At 37.4% G+C, this 15,093-nt stretch overlaps 1 protein-coding gene across 9 annotated transcripts in view; it reads left to right on the top strand.

The window, feature by feature from the left end:
• Nucleotides 1-15,093, top strand: part of TNRC6A (trinucleotide repeat containing adaptor 6A) — a 102,083-nt gene that overhangs the window by 17,722 nt on the left and 69,268 nt on the right. For 5 of the 9 annotated variants that reach the window (XR_011494219.1, XR_011494218.1, XM_070484671.1 and 2 more), the window contains exons 3-4: nt 3,737-3,824; nt 11,376-11,397. The exons of 2 other annotated variants lie outside the window; for them this stretch is intronic. Coding sequence is in view for 3 of the 7 variants with exons in the window: in XM_070484671.1 (XP_070340772.1) it covers nt 3,737-3,824; nt 11,376-11,397 (110 nt within the window). In the remaining 4 variants the exon portion in view is untranslated. The remainder of the gene's footprint in view (nt 1-3,736; nt 3,825-11,375; nt 11,398-15,093) is intronic. 2 more of the 9 variants (XM_070484674.1, XM_070484672.1) reach the window with 1 other exon arrangement.

Raw genomic sequence — 15,093 nt, 5'->3', positions numbered from 1 at the left:
ATCCCCCATCTACCTAGTTCCTCCTGCCCCCTCCCCCACAATCACTATTAGTTTGTTAGGTGTTCTTTCAGAGTCATTTTATACACGTACAGGCAAGTATGACGCATATCCTATCTCATGCTTTTTATGCAAATGCTAGCATACTATGTACTCTGTCATGCCCCTTGCATTTTTCATGATGGGTTTTTTTTAAAGGACATTTTGCTCATTTCTGATAACTTTCTAGCTGTCTTCCTATTTCTCTCTCTCTCTCTCTTTTAAACTATTGAACTCCTCAAATGTGGGACCTTACAGCTGTTCACTAGTTGTGGTCTAGTTGTTTCTCCTACATCACCTTCCCACAAATGTTCACAAAATAAAAAATAGTGAAGTTACTCTCTTAAAGATCACCACTGCCTGGTCCCCTCTTGTTAAAACCACTGGCTGTTCACTCTTTGTTTTTGATTCTCTTGCTGTTCTTCCTCCTCGTTACATACTTTCTTGGAACTCTAATACTTGGTGTTTTCTGAAGTACATTCTGTTATAAGTGTTCTGGTGGAAGGTAGAAGGAAGTAAGAAAAGGATTGTGGAGACACACAGTCTGGGGAAAAGATATGCTTTAAGTAAGAAGATATATTACTTAAACTATCTAAAGGAGAAGGATTCTCTGTGGCTCCTGAAAAGAGCTAGTACTTTATTTTGGGAAGTATCATGGTCTGGGGAAAGGAAAGGCCATGACTTGGAGAACCTGGATTTGAATCTTAACTCCACCCTGGGTTAAGCTATATGACCTTGGACAAGTCACTTAACCTTTCTGAACTTCAATTTTTTTGTCTGTAAAAGGGACACTTTACCTATTGTTTTTTTAAAAGTGATAATTAAATGGGAATATATGTGAAAGTGCCCAGCATAGTCATTAACATTTTAATCACTTGGAGGTTGTTCTCATTCCTAGGTCCAGAACTTGCAGATTTGAGGTACCTTACTACTCACCTTCAAGGGATGAATGTTGTGTTTGTGGAGTATGTATCAAATATGATGGCCCTCTTAGACCTATCAGGTCCATCAGTCCTTAGTCCTTTTGATAGATGTGGTAAATGATAGAGTCAGATGTCTTAAATAAATTTCTATTAGCATTTAAATCCTGAAAGCCAAAGTCTTTGGCACAGGTGGTTTATTTATATATTTTTTTCCAGTTGGCTTTCTGAAGGAAGAGATGTGGTAAAAGTTTGATTAGTTGGCTGTGATGACAGTGTTGAAGAATAGAACTTTTTTTCTCTAAGCTTTCAGTATCGGCTGATATTGTAGCAAATATTTCCTTGAGAGGAAATGTGGTACATCTTTTAAGTACTGAAGAGACCATTTTTGTCCAGGAAAACAGTTGCTAATCTCATCAAAAAGCCTCCAAAACGAAATTTGAGAAGGGGGAAAAATTCCAGGTAAATGGTAAGGGAACATCCCGTAGAGTAAAATTATAGTGACATAGAACAAGATTAGAAAAGGCCACATATGTAATTCACAAGGGAACATGAAGAACAAATGTTGAAGATTCCTAATGTTTCTGCATAAAAAGTTCCAATAATATCTTGACAAAAGTAAATGCAGGCTTCTGGGTGCCACTGAGAACTGGGGAGAGGGGTTCGTGACTAGGCATTTGAGCGCTTCCTAGAGGCACTGTTAGGCACTCCTCATTTAGTCATTATAAAAGTGTTATGAAGTAGATGTATACGGTAATTTATCCCCAGCTTTAATGAAGAAACTGAGGCCAAAGAAGGTTAAGCATTTAGATCTAGTAATCAACTTTTGATAGGTAACATGGCAATGATATAACTTAATTGCCTTTGTTTACTAATTGTTCTCTTCCTCGCATATGCTGTAGCTTTCTTGATTGTTCACTTTTTCAGGATTATTGTGTGAGTGAGCTTGCCCACTCTCATCACCTCCCTCACACAGAATGGGAAAGAGAATGAGTCATGGTTACAGTTGGCGCGAATCTGTTTTGCTACTCTGTTAGCCACGTGACAGTTCTACTTGCAACAAAATGACAAAATATAACAACAGTTATCATACTCTTCTTCCAACTTCTAACTGATTTTATCAGCCATATACTTAACCTTACTAAATTGTCATCTATCATACATAATGTCACTCATGTTTTCACTGTCTCTCTGCATCTCCACTATCTTCCATCTGTAAAGCCGAAAATTTTGTATAATCTCATTGTAGTACACTTACAACACACCTTTCAATTTCTTATGTATTTTCCTATCTTTCTCATTTTATCTTCCACTGCATCGCCACTAGCATATGCTTTCCAGCCTTATAAATTATTTGCAGTTCTCCTGATGTCTAGTTCATGTCCCTTGAATCTCCTCTTGTCTGTCTGATATCCCCTCTGGAAAGCTTCCTCAGGGCAGAGTTAGGTACCTTGTGTGTTGATTTTCTTCAAGTATGTGATGATGTTTGTTTGGTTGTTGATACTATGAATGAAGGTTTAGCTTCTAGACTCTAAGGTGATTAACATAGTAACTGGAGTGAGTTTCCTCTAATTTTGTATAGATTTCATTACCCACTAGGCTCCTAACGAGAACAGGAGAGCTGAGGCTGAGTTCTGTATGTATGAAGGGTGCTGATTGGCAGGCTTTACTTTAGGGTGTGTTGGATGGGACTGGCAGTAGTTTCCAATAAGAAAGGCTTTTTGACCTGGGCACCAAACCCATTGTAGAAGCTCTACCGCACTCCTGCCAATGGTTTAGTTTCTTTAGAGAGTGTTTCTTCGGTTTTAGGCTGGATTCAAATGCAGCTGCTACCTGTGGCCATGTAGGCATGGGGATGGAAAGTGAGTGGGAGGAACTGAGTAGTTGTGGTCTTTCTATTCCTTAGGCGTTCCTTTGCTCTATGCCTGTTTCTGCTTTCCCAGCTCTGAACTTGGTGCCTCTCTAGACCTCCACGAGAGGATGGCACATCCATCCATTCAGGGCTTCTCTTGTGTTTATTCTTGCATTGTAGCTTTTTTTTGCTCTTGTTTATTCAGCAGCTCTGAATAGATTTGTTACCCTTTTTCCTATCATTTCAGTAAGGTAGAGTGGAAAGGAAGAGGCAAACACATTTGTCTGGTTTATCATTTTGAAATCCTGAGCCAGAGGTTCTGTAGACAACTTTGAGCATTTGTGATTTTAAGAATTGAAACATGCTTATATAATGAGTTTTATTGATTCCCAAGTCTTGATAGAATAGTTTGGAATGTTTATAGGATATGAAGTTATTGTAATGCTGAAATACATCATGTATTTATGAATAACTTGTGTTCTAAAATTAGTTATAAAGCTTTTTAGAGCAAGAAAGCCCAAAGGTCCCATAGATGCCTGGGTAGGAGAGGACTGTGGGGTGGTTCCAGGCGTTGCCATTGGCTGCTAATTGATAATTGGGGCCAGAATCAAGGTAACTCTGGCTTACATGATATTGTTTACATTCTAGAATTGGAAGGAGTAACTTGTTTCCCAATGTAAAATTTGCTAATTTTAGGTTGCTTTCTTTGATATGACATTGAGATAAAAGCTCTACCACTTGTGTGTTACTAAAGAAAAGTACTGTATAGTGGCTCTATAGTTAGATTTAGTTTGCAAGTTGTATTTCAATAAATAATAAAAGAATAATTTATCATGTCTTCTAATAAGAGTGAAAATGAATCTGTATGCAACATTATTTTTATTTCTTAATACATTTTGGGAAAGTTAATTGCAACTGTGTGGTTCAGGGATTTAGTGCAAGAAGAAGAACAGTTGATGGAAGAAAAGAAAAAGAAAAAAGACGACAAGAAAAAGAAGGAAGCTGCTCAAAAGAAGGTAGTATATGTATAAACTATTTATATTAAGCAATTTAAACAGATTTAAAAACAAAATTACTCTTATTGGATTTTTTAAAGCATTTGATTTAATGTTTTAACTTCAGTGGAGATTCATTTTAATATCTAATGTCTTTGAATATGCATATATAGTAACTTGCCAAGTGTGTACGATTTATTGCATAGTTATTTAATCTTGCCACTAGTTTTTTCAAAGGTAAGTGCTTTATATAGGCTTTATCTTTCAATTAGCTGTTGCTAGGTTTTCATGATACATTGTTTTATAAGTGAGAAGAGCATGGAATTTGTAGCTGCATAGACAGGATTTAAAATCTGGGTCTCCCACATAGCATACAGAACAATGTGGCCTTAAACTTTATTTAGCCTCTCTGGGCCTTAGTTTCCTTATGTTTGTAAAGTGAGAATTGAATTAAATGAGATAATGTAATACATAACACAATAATACACATAATAGGAAATAAAGTGTCCGTTTTCTTTTCACTTTTCATTCGGTACCTGGGCTGATTTTCAAAATTTGCAGTTTACGTTAGGGTGTTTTAAAATAACCCAAAGACACTATTTGCTGCAAAATACCTCTAGTCAGTACGTTGTCAGAAACTGTAACCAAAGCAATACTAATTGTGGAAAAATAAAATATTATGTAAAGATTTTTACAAATTAGAAAGATTGGTGACAGATAACTAACCTGGCAGTCATCTCCTACTGTATCAAGGTTTCCAGAACTTTAAAAATGTTCTAAAAGACCCAGTGAAATTACTGTTCCGTTTCTCATTTCTGTATTCTAGTGAAAAATTATGATTAATTTTTAATATATACCTCTTTTGTGCCAGACACTGTGCTAGGAACTGGATATAGACTACAGCAACATACTTCTCTTTACATTATTTAATAGAGAAATACGTTATTTAATAGAGAAAAACGCAGGAGACAAAACTGTGGTAGGTAGGGAACTGTTGAAGCACAGAGAGAAGTGCTTAACTCAGCCTAAAATGGGGCAGAGGTACAGGGAACTTTTCTTAGAATAGAAATTTGCCAAGTGAATAAGAAACAGAGAAAAGGATTCCAAGCAGAGTAAACTCAGAAGTGTCCATAGCCTGTTTGTGTTCAAATGTGGCTTTTGATGGGGCAGGGGGAAAGCCAAGGGTAGAAATGTCAGGGGATGAGATTGGAGAGGTTGATGGTAGCTGTCAGCTCTTCTTGGGGTTTTGGTCATTGGATGTTGGGGAAAACACTGAAGACTTTTTAGTAGAGTGACACAAAAGTTTGTATTGTAGAATGTTTACCTCGGCAAATTGTGGAAGTGGGTCAGAAGGGATAGAAACTAGAGACTGAAATACTAGTCGTGGGCCTATTAAAAGAATCCACACAATTTGAAAGAATATGAAGGAAGAATAATCTAGATTGACTCTTAGGTTCCAGATTGGGTGACTGACTATGTCTTGGGAGCAAACCAAGTTAGAGAATACACAGAAAGGGGAAAAGAGATATAGTTCAGTTCTGGATATGCTGAGCTTAGGGTATCATCAGCATGAACTGTGGAGGTGTAGAGTTAGGCGCGCTGGAGGATTAAGTGATGAGATAATGGGTGACCCTACTCGAAGGCCTTTGGTTGCTCTCAGGAGTGACTCGGAAGAGATGCATTGGTAATTGTCATAGTTAGGGTTTGGAATAAGTTTCTAGCTTTGGCATTGACTCTTTCAGAGGCCTGTTGGTATAAGACGGTCTTTGCATCTAATCAGTCTTTGCTCAGGATGTGTTAGGAAACAGTTGTGTCCTCAGTAAGTCTAAGGTTGAGGGAAGGCTTATCAGACTTCTATGGTGTGAAGGCCATTTACTTAATGAAAAGAGCTCCTAAGAAACTTAAGAGATTTGTGGAGGAAGAAGTAAAAGTGTACTTTACATAGAATCGGTAGTTGGCTAGCATCTGAGTGTTGGATTAAGCCCTGCTGATCCCTACTTCTAAGGAATTTAAGATTTAGCTGGTAAGTCAGGATGTATGTGAAATGGCTAGAGAAGAGGCCTAAGGAATTAAATAATAAAGCATGTTTATTTGGAATTGACCCTATTTACTGAGGAAATTCTAAGAAAGGGGGTTCACTGGACTGATTTCTTTAAATATTGTGTTTTTAAAATATGTAGTGTGGGTATAATTTTTAAATTGTAACATATACAAATAATGGCTCTAATTGTTAAAGTTCATCTTTATATTTTTTCATAACCAAATCTCCAAGTCACCAAGTCAGTGTCTTTAATACACGAATGATGATTTTTGTGCCATTTGGCTTCTCACCAAATCTGAAGTGACACCTCTTCATATTCTTTCCCGCTCTATCCCTGTCTCACCCCATTGTTCTAATCTCTCACCCTAACCATGTCCTAGAACCATCATCAGAGGCTTAGAGATACAGGGAGTTTTTTCTCCTTCTGCTAGATCTTCAGCATTGATAGAGTATTCCTGTCTGTCTCATAATAGCCACTGAACACTATAAAGGAAAATGTAATACTGCTAATAAACCTTAAGTGTAGTGAGCTAGACTGCCACTGTAAATAAGACTGTTCTTCAGATTCTAAATAACTAGCTTACAACTGAATTTGAATACGCTATTGGTGAAATGAGGACAGCTGGTATTTCTATAGGCTGTTACCAAATAGCTATTAAAAAACAAAACAAAACTCCGAGTTGGCACACTTGTATCCCGTATGAAAGATTGTGAGTCACAGGAGTTTGAAGACAAGTTTCCTCAAGCTTGTCTTCTGTCTGTGTTGGAGCCAGCAGGTGTATCCAGGTAGGTGACAGGTATCTACATGAGCCAGGGCGGCAGGCCTATTTATATAAACATTGGAACGTAAACTCACTACAGTAAAAAACCCTGCCTGTTTATGTAATCTCTGTACACTTAAAAAACCTATGTGTATTTCTGAAAAAGACTTCAGATGCTGTTTGTTCTAATCCATTCATTTTCAGTATAAGGAACTCAAGCATTAAAATGAGTTACGTGGCTAACCATGGTTATATCAGGGTGAGAGAACTAGGAATAGAATTGAAATCTTCTCATTCCCCCTGCTGGTGCTTTTCCAAAACTTGGTGCCATGGCTTTTATCCTTTTGATGCAGAACATTATCTTATACTTTTGCTTTATTTTTCACAATCTAAAGGTGAACTTTAAAGCTGAAAATAATATATTATGGTAATTTTTATAAGGCATTTAATAGGTCTTTATGGCATGAATACAGAAACATATTTAACAGTCTCTAATAGCCACTGTAGTCCTTTAAAGAAATTTAAATTCAGACCACAGGTTATGTTCTATTTTATTTTTTTTCCTCTCTTTTTTTTTTGAGGAAGATTAGCCCTGAGCTAACTACTGCCAATCCTCCTCTTTTTGCTGAGGAAGCCTGGCCCTGACATCCATGCCCATCTTCCTCTACTTTATATGTGGGACGCCTACCACAGCGTGGTGTGCCAAGCAGTGCCATGTCCACACCCGGGATCCGAACTGGCGAACCCCAGGCAGCTGAGATGCGGAATGTGCAAACTTAACCACTGCACCACCAGGCCAGCCCCTATTTTCTATGTTAAGTAAACAATTAGAGAACACAACTCCTTATGTAAACAATTAGACACCAACAAGTCTCTCACTACAATATTTTTACCATGATAGTTTGCCTTACTTTGTTATTTAAATATAAATTTATATATTTAAATTCCTCTTTAGAGAAATTTTACGCAAAAATTATGTGATTTTTCTTATATTTCAGCCTTAATACATCTCTAATTAATAATAGAGCTCAATGACTGGATGGCTTTGTTTGTAATTTTTTGTGTGTGAAAAGCCTTCTATCTCACATCTAAGTATCATAGCTGTTTACTTCTCCTCCGATTCTAGGGCTTAGGAGATAATGTGATGTATCCCGGGAATGCCGTTTCTGTACTTAAAAAAGGGCAGCAATTGTAGCAGTTAGTCATTACCATGGCTTTAGCTCCAGGTTCTGTTTTTAGAAGAAATTGTTAGAAGGAATCTTGAGAGAAACGTAGTGAGGAGGGAAAAGGAGGTTGAGAAATAGGTTAATTATAGAGGGATAATTTAGTATAACCTTTACTTTGAGCATGTAATTGTAGTTCCTAGAAAGCATATAATGGTTGAGGGCTGGAGGGAAGCAACAATACAAATTGGGCTCTTACGGTGCTGAGAATGTTTTAAAGTCAATGTTCCTAGGTATTTTTGTTACTGTGTTAAGAGCTGAAGGGATTTTTATAGGCTTTGTGGATTTAAATGTATTCAGTTCGAGTTTAAATGACACTTAGGTTGTAGAAAACGTCCAACTTCATTCCCCTTTTTGGAAGTTTTTGTATTTACTTATCATGTCTGCAAAGACCATTTTGTTCTGAGACTGGGGATTGTATTTAGCAGTCAGAGTAGCAAATTTTCTCAGTAACCTAGGTGGCATTGTAACCAGGCCTGGAATGTTGCATGGCATCTGGGGCATTTAGGTGCTCCCTTACAGTCCTGCCACTAATTTCGGCTTACTATTCTCTTCTCCTTTTTTTTTCTTTTTTTTTTTTTTTTTAACTCGTTTTATTAAGCAGACCTAAGTTCTAGACTGGGTGCTGCTTGCTAAGATAAGGAATCATAGAAAAGCTCTCTGACAACTAACTTAGCTCATTTAAAATAGGTGAATTGAACTATTAATTCTTTATTCCTAATGTTAGTTTCTGATACCTGGAACTGTCAAGACGTTGTAGATGATTAGAAAAAAAGAAAAAAGCAAGACTTGGGAACTGGGAGTGAGTTTGAGTCAGATCATCTCCAAGTGTGAAAGGACTGAGCCAAAGCATGGGCAAGTGGAGCTGATGATAGCAGCCGCAGCAAATATCTGTTGAATGCGTTCTGTGTGCTAGGCACTGTCCTAAGCTTCCCGCGCCCCCACACCGCAGCCAAGTTCTTTATATGAGTTAAATCTTTTTAAGCTCACAGCACCTCTGAGCTAGGTGGTTTTGTTCCTGCCTTGTAGATTAGGAAACCACGCTTTAGAGAAGTTAATTTTGACCAAGGTCACCCAGTGTAAGTGGTGGAGCCAGCATTCAAAGCCAGACAATCTGGCTTTAGACTCTGAGCTCTTAACCACTGAGGTATGCTTGGGGATTGAGTTGTTGGGAGAAGTGGTGCAGAGCCTGACAGAAGCAAAGGACCCAGCATGCTATGTGCCTGCCACTTGTCTGATGCCTTCATTAACGAATTGAGGCAGTTGTGATGTTTATGGAATCACGGCTCAAGTTTGTTTGTTTTAAAGAAAAAAATATTCAAAATGGAAATCATTTTGCTTCTAGATTTGCCAGAATCCTTTGATTCTGTTGTACAAGATGATCTGCAATGATACCTCACATTTGAATAGTTTGTATAGTTTTTCCAGAAAAGATCTTTTTATACTTTACTTGAGCCTCATAATAGCCCTGAAAGGTAAGCAGTACAGTTTTTTTTTTTCTCTGTTTGAGGAATTAGGAAACTGAGACCCAGAGGGTTTAAATGACAAGGTCGTTCAAGAGTAAAAAAGAAAGAAACAATTGAAGTTAATTTTAATATATTTTATGTAACCCAATATATCCAAAATATTGCTATTTTAACATGTAATCAGTATAAAATATTATTAATGAGATATTTTACCCTTTTTTTAATATTAAATAGTAGAAATCTGGTATGTATTTTATACATATCAATTCTGACTATTCCTGCTGTCAGTAGCCACATGTGGATGGTGGCAACCATTTTGAACAGATCTCTGACCCAACTTGGAAAATTCTCTTTTTCATAGTTTGAGTAATATACTGGGTCCCTGGACCAACCACAAAAACCTGCTTTAATGAAATGGAACTCTTACCAGTTTCATTTCCTAGGAGGAGCAGTTAGGAGCTCTTGGCTTCCGTTACTTACATTCCTCCACTCCATTAGTCAGTCTTCTGATGGACAGGCACCTTCAGGTGTCTCCTTCGTGCCGTTCTCTGTAGATGACACAATACTAAATGAGGGTGACCGTTGTTCTGAAGCAGCATGGAGTTGTTTTTCCAAAGGAGTTGCAGAGTAACTTCTTTATGTTGTGAGGCCTGAAAGAGCAACACTGTGTATCTTTGGGTTCAGTAATGTGTTCATGGTTTCTGTGTACAGGAACTTAGTTTCCTTTGGAAGTAAACTGTGGAAGAGACCAGGAAAGTTAATTCTAATACTTCAAAGTATTCACATACCAAGTTCTTTCTAGTAAGACTGTTTTTTTTACTATCAGATTTTAAAAACAGTTTCTCCAGAAATAAATTAAATGTTCAAGTTAGTTGACTGGTCTTTTGTCGTTGTCCTTAGATCAATTTTTTAAAAATTTTGATCCATATAAAGTAGAAGATGGGCCTCCATTACTTAACATATCACTAGTGCTCTAAAACTTGGCAAAGCACTTCATTGCCTTGACTGACTTTCTGGCTCTCTGGGGAAAGATTAATGTTTGCTGTGGCTTCAATATTAGAGTAACTGCCATATAGTTCTTTACCATATCGTTCTATAATGATATAATTCAAAAAATGGTATTCTTGGTAACAATAATTTAATATTACTAAGCAAAATGAATTACCATGCCCCATGGCAGTTAAGAAAAGCTTTATCTTCGTTTAGAAACAAGTCCTGGTTACTCAGTTACTAATTATTCAGTCTTTACTTACCTCCCTGCCTATCCTTGTATCGTTTATCTTTTGGACTCCCATACAATTGGTCCTGATCAAAAAGTTGATTTTTGCTTGTGGTCTCTGTCTATAATCACTTCTTTCTTTTTGAGGCCCTTGAAGTTTGTGGCAGCCCTACTGTCCTCAAGCCCCTTTCCCTGTTGTGTCAGAGACAGTGGAAGTAGAGGCAGGCATGCCAAAGCAGGGCTCATGTCAGTTTAGCTTCTGAACAGAGTAATTTTAATGAACTGTCAGATGTGTCAGAAGCAACAAATATGTTTGAAAATTTTTCCCACTCAAAAATACTTAAAAGTTAAATATGTTTAACTGTAATAACAGCCTAACCTCCAGGAGTTAAATTTATTACTAATTAGGCCAAAGTGGTTGTATGCAGCTTTTCTTCTAGAAAACTTAGTTCATGTTTTATCATTTGAAATAATTTTTGAAGACATTTAAGCACATGCAAAGCTCATTAGATCCATTAAATGTAAAGGTGACAGTTATATAAAAATCATTTTAAAACTAAATGATGAGAAAAGTGCAGTTCCATTTTTAAATTGCATACTGTCATACTATGATGTCTTCTCTGCTTTGTGTCTAAAGAAACATTTCAAAAATTTTTTATCACGGACAATGGGGCACATCTCTGGGAAAAGCATGCTTTCTTTGCATATCTTTTCCTATCCGGTTCATCTAATTGGCAAATTCCTTATTTAATAAAAGTGTATGTATCTTATATAGTAGTAATATATGAGCATTTTATCATAACAATCCATTTCTTTCAGTTTCATATTTACATTGTTTTTTGTTTGTTTGTTTTTATTTTAGGCCACTGAACAAAAAATCAAAGGTACGTTGTTTAAAGCTATTTTTTATTCTTTTTTTCATTAAACCAAGGTTGTTGAAATGCATTTTTATTCGCCTCCAGGATGAGAGATAGAAGAGCATGAAAGGAACAGAGGGATGGGGACAGACTTCTTCAGTGACATGACCTTGGAGTCATTCTTTGGGGTTTATGGTTTATCATGGCATATATTACCACTTTTAAAATAGACTGTCTCAAGAACTACCTTAGAACTGTCTCTTAGGATGAACAACACCTCCTAACATACTCCCTTGATTTGAGTCTTTGAGCACATGCACCTTTCCTTCAGTCTTCCATCTAAAAGCCTTCTTGTCTGTGGCTCCCTCTAGGACTTTTACCCCATCCCTTGCTTTATTTCTTGTTCTCTGTATATTATTGTCCCCTGCTCCTTCCTGGAAGCAGACAGTGACTCCACTCTATATTATCACTGAAAATAGTAGATAGCTGACCTTGTGGTCCTTGTGCCAGGTTGAACAGCTCCCAGTACTTACCAAACAAAAGATTTCAAGGTGTTAAGGAAACAGGAACCTAATCCCTCTCAGATTCCAACTCAGGAATTCTTCACCCTTCCAGGAGTTGACTACCTGATAATGAAGGTGTACGGCTCTCAGAGGCTGAACTTGTTAGGCCTAATGATTCTGAATTTTAACTTTTAGCTATATCAAAAGTATGGTCCCTGCATTTGATTGATATATGCAGTCAGTACTACCTATTTTTATTTAAGGTCAGCATTGGTTAAGGTAACGTTTATTAGGTGCAATGGTGTAAGAGTGAATAAGTACAGTTGTACCTTATCTTTACTGGAGAAGGAGTGGCAATAGAAGGTCACACCCAAACACAGTATAGTATAATGTGATTGGTTAGAGTGAAAATTGCTCCTCTGGAGCACAGAGGAGCGATAATTAGCTTAACCCAGGGGGTTAAGGAAGACCTCCTTGAGATTATAAATCTTAAAAGATGAAACAGCCAAAGAAAGAATGGGATGGCAGAGGGATCAGCATGATTGAAAGCGCAGAGACAAGAGATGATGTGATGCTATATGCGGTGGTGGTATTCCCAGAACACTGAATACCCAGTGATTGGTCGGCAGAGTTGAAGGGTTTTTCTGAAGAAACAGGTAGTGGTCAGGTCAAAGAGGACCTATGCTATATGTACCAAGGAGCTTGGACTTTTGTTTTAGAGGCAGTTAGCCACTGAAGAGTTTAAGCAGAGGAGTGAATGGTTTGTTTTTTTTTTTCGTTCTTTTTTAAAAGCTGTCAATCACTGTACATGGAAAGTGTTGGCTGAAAGATGGAGCTAAGAGAAGAAAGGCACTCTGGACAGAGGAGGCGGGTGGACAAGAAGAGGGACCATTCAGAGAATGAGCATAGGGGTGTTGGGGGGAAGTGACAGAATATAGGCCTGGAGGTAGGGGGAACCAGAGGGCTTCATGCTGGTTAAAGTGGAGAGCCAGCAAAGGTTTTTGCATTTCGAGTTCATGGTCATAAGCTGTGCTTTAGGAACATTTCTTTGTCAGTAGTGTCTAGTCGCACCAATAGAAGCAGGACCAGAGAGGGAAGAGAAAGAAAAGAGAGGGTAGTAAGGATTTGAACTGAGGTCTTGGCAGTAGAGATCGGAGATGGATGATACATGAGTAAGGTATAATTGACAGGCTTGGCAACCCATAAGATCAGAAGAGGAATTAAAGGTGATATTGTGGCTTTCAACCTGGAGGTCTAAGAAAGTTACGGGGATGTGGAATGATGTAGGGAGGAACATTGCCACATTAACTTTCCTAAACATCTGCTTTTGTCATACCACTTGCCTATATAGGAATGTTAAGTTGTCCTTTGTTGCTCTGCTTCAAGACCAAACTCTTCTTCTTGGCTTCCAGGGCCCTCTTTAATCTGACCTCCCATGATCTGACCAACCTGTTTCCCATCACTCCTTTTCAGATCATTATCTCTTTCATGTTCATTCCTGTTTCTGTTTCTTTTTTATCCAATTTCTCCTGCAACCAACGCCTTCAGCATTTCTGAACCTCTCAGAGCTCATCTTCTAATGGATTGTTCCAACTGCCATTGATCCCTCCCTTTTCAATTTCTTAGGATGTTATGATTTATCTTAAATTTGGGGCACTTGATTGTATTCTATCTTAGATTTTTGACTGGCTCTTGGATATTTGTTTCTCCAGTACCGTCTTTGAGTACCTAGTGTTTATGTCCTTTCCAAATGTAAATCATTCTTTACATCCATATATAAGATATGAACATATTTGAATCTTGTTTTTAGATTCTCAACAATTCTGAGAATGTTAGGCTGAATATATGAAACTCTCTTCAAAATGCGTTATGTTGTTTTACCATCTGTTTTACTCACTTCATCCTTCTTGTAATGGTAGCTCCCTTCATAATTGGTCATGCTTATTCTGATTCATGAAAATATATGGTTTGTTTTCATGCTGTTTATAATATCTATGGTGTTTATGGTTTTGGGTTCACAGTGATTAGAGATTATAAACTGGAAGATTCTAGGGTGGGTTTGGCCTACTCAGTTGTTGTTTTTCACTAAACTTTTTATTTTGGAATAATTTATGATTTACAGAAAAGTTGAAAAGATAGCACAGAGAGTTTCCCATATACACCTTGCCCAGTTTCCCCATTATTAACATCTTATAGTTCTGTGGTACATTTGTCAGAACTAAGAAACTAAACTCCAGACTTTGTTTAGATTTCACCATTTCTTCCAGTAACTTCTTTCTGTTCTAGGATCCAGCGCAAGATACACAATGCATTTAGTTGTCACGTCTCCCCAATTTCCTCTGGTCTCCACACAGTGTTTTTATTATTATCCTTTAAATTTTTAATTCATTGCCAACATTTAAAAATCAGGAGAATACACTTAATCCAGAATTGCAGTTTTTTCAGTCAATGTCATTTTTTGTCTTTTTGTATTACAGAGTCTTTATAAAGCCCAAGTTTAGTCACATGTGGCTATCGAGTACTTGAAATGTGGCTAATGGGACTAAAGAATTGAATTTTTAATTTTATTGGACTACATCACGGTAGAGCCTTCTTGACTGTTAAGAATCAAGATTTTAGTGCTCAGACTGAGCGTCACTATTTAGCCTGTAGCACACCCTATAGAATTTTGCCTTAAAGAGCTTGAGTGACATAATGAAATTCTTGGAAGTTTTATTCTTACCTTCTGACTTGAACTTTGAAAAACTGTAAGGAGCATGAACATTTGAATGTTTAAATATTTGAAATGACTTTTAAAAATATGTATATTGTGAGTGTCTCCTTGAGACAGTAGGGCAGTGAAGTGCTGAAAAATTTATGGTGAGGTATAGGAATAGATGGATAAATTTGAAGATGCCCTATGGCCTGTGTAATGTAAGGGCAGGGAAGAGTTAATGTCTCCTCTTCAGAATGTCCGTGGGAACTTGATTAAGAATAAAGGTCATCTTTTAAAAAGAGGTTTTCAGCTCTGGCACTAGCTTGTTTTGGAGGCATGCTGATTGTATGTTCCTTGCAAAAGAATAAGCACTGTTAATTTTTGACAGCTAGTATCTGTCTTACCATGCCAGTGCTTTTCTTCAGGTGATTTCATAAGCAAGCTATATTTCAGAGAATAACAAACCCCACAGCTCCAAAAGGAGGTGAGGGGAACCTGGGGATGGAAGCAGGAGTAGAGAAGAAT

The sequence above is a fragment of the Equus asinus genome, chromosome 14, assembly GCF_041296235.1.
Source record: "Equus asinus isolate D_3611 breed Donkey chromosome 14, EquAss-T2T_v2, whole genome shotgun sequence".
NCBI classification, from domain to species: domain Eukaryota; kingdom Metazoa; phylum Chordata; class Mammalia; order Perissodactyla; family Equidae; genus Equus; species Equus asinus.
The sequence above is the reverse complement of the archived record's forward strand: the minus strand, read 5'-3'. Positions and strand labels throughout refer to the sequence as shown.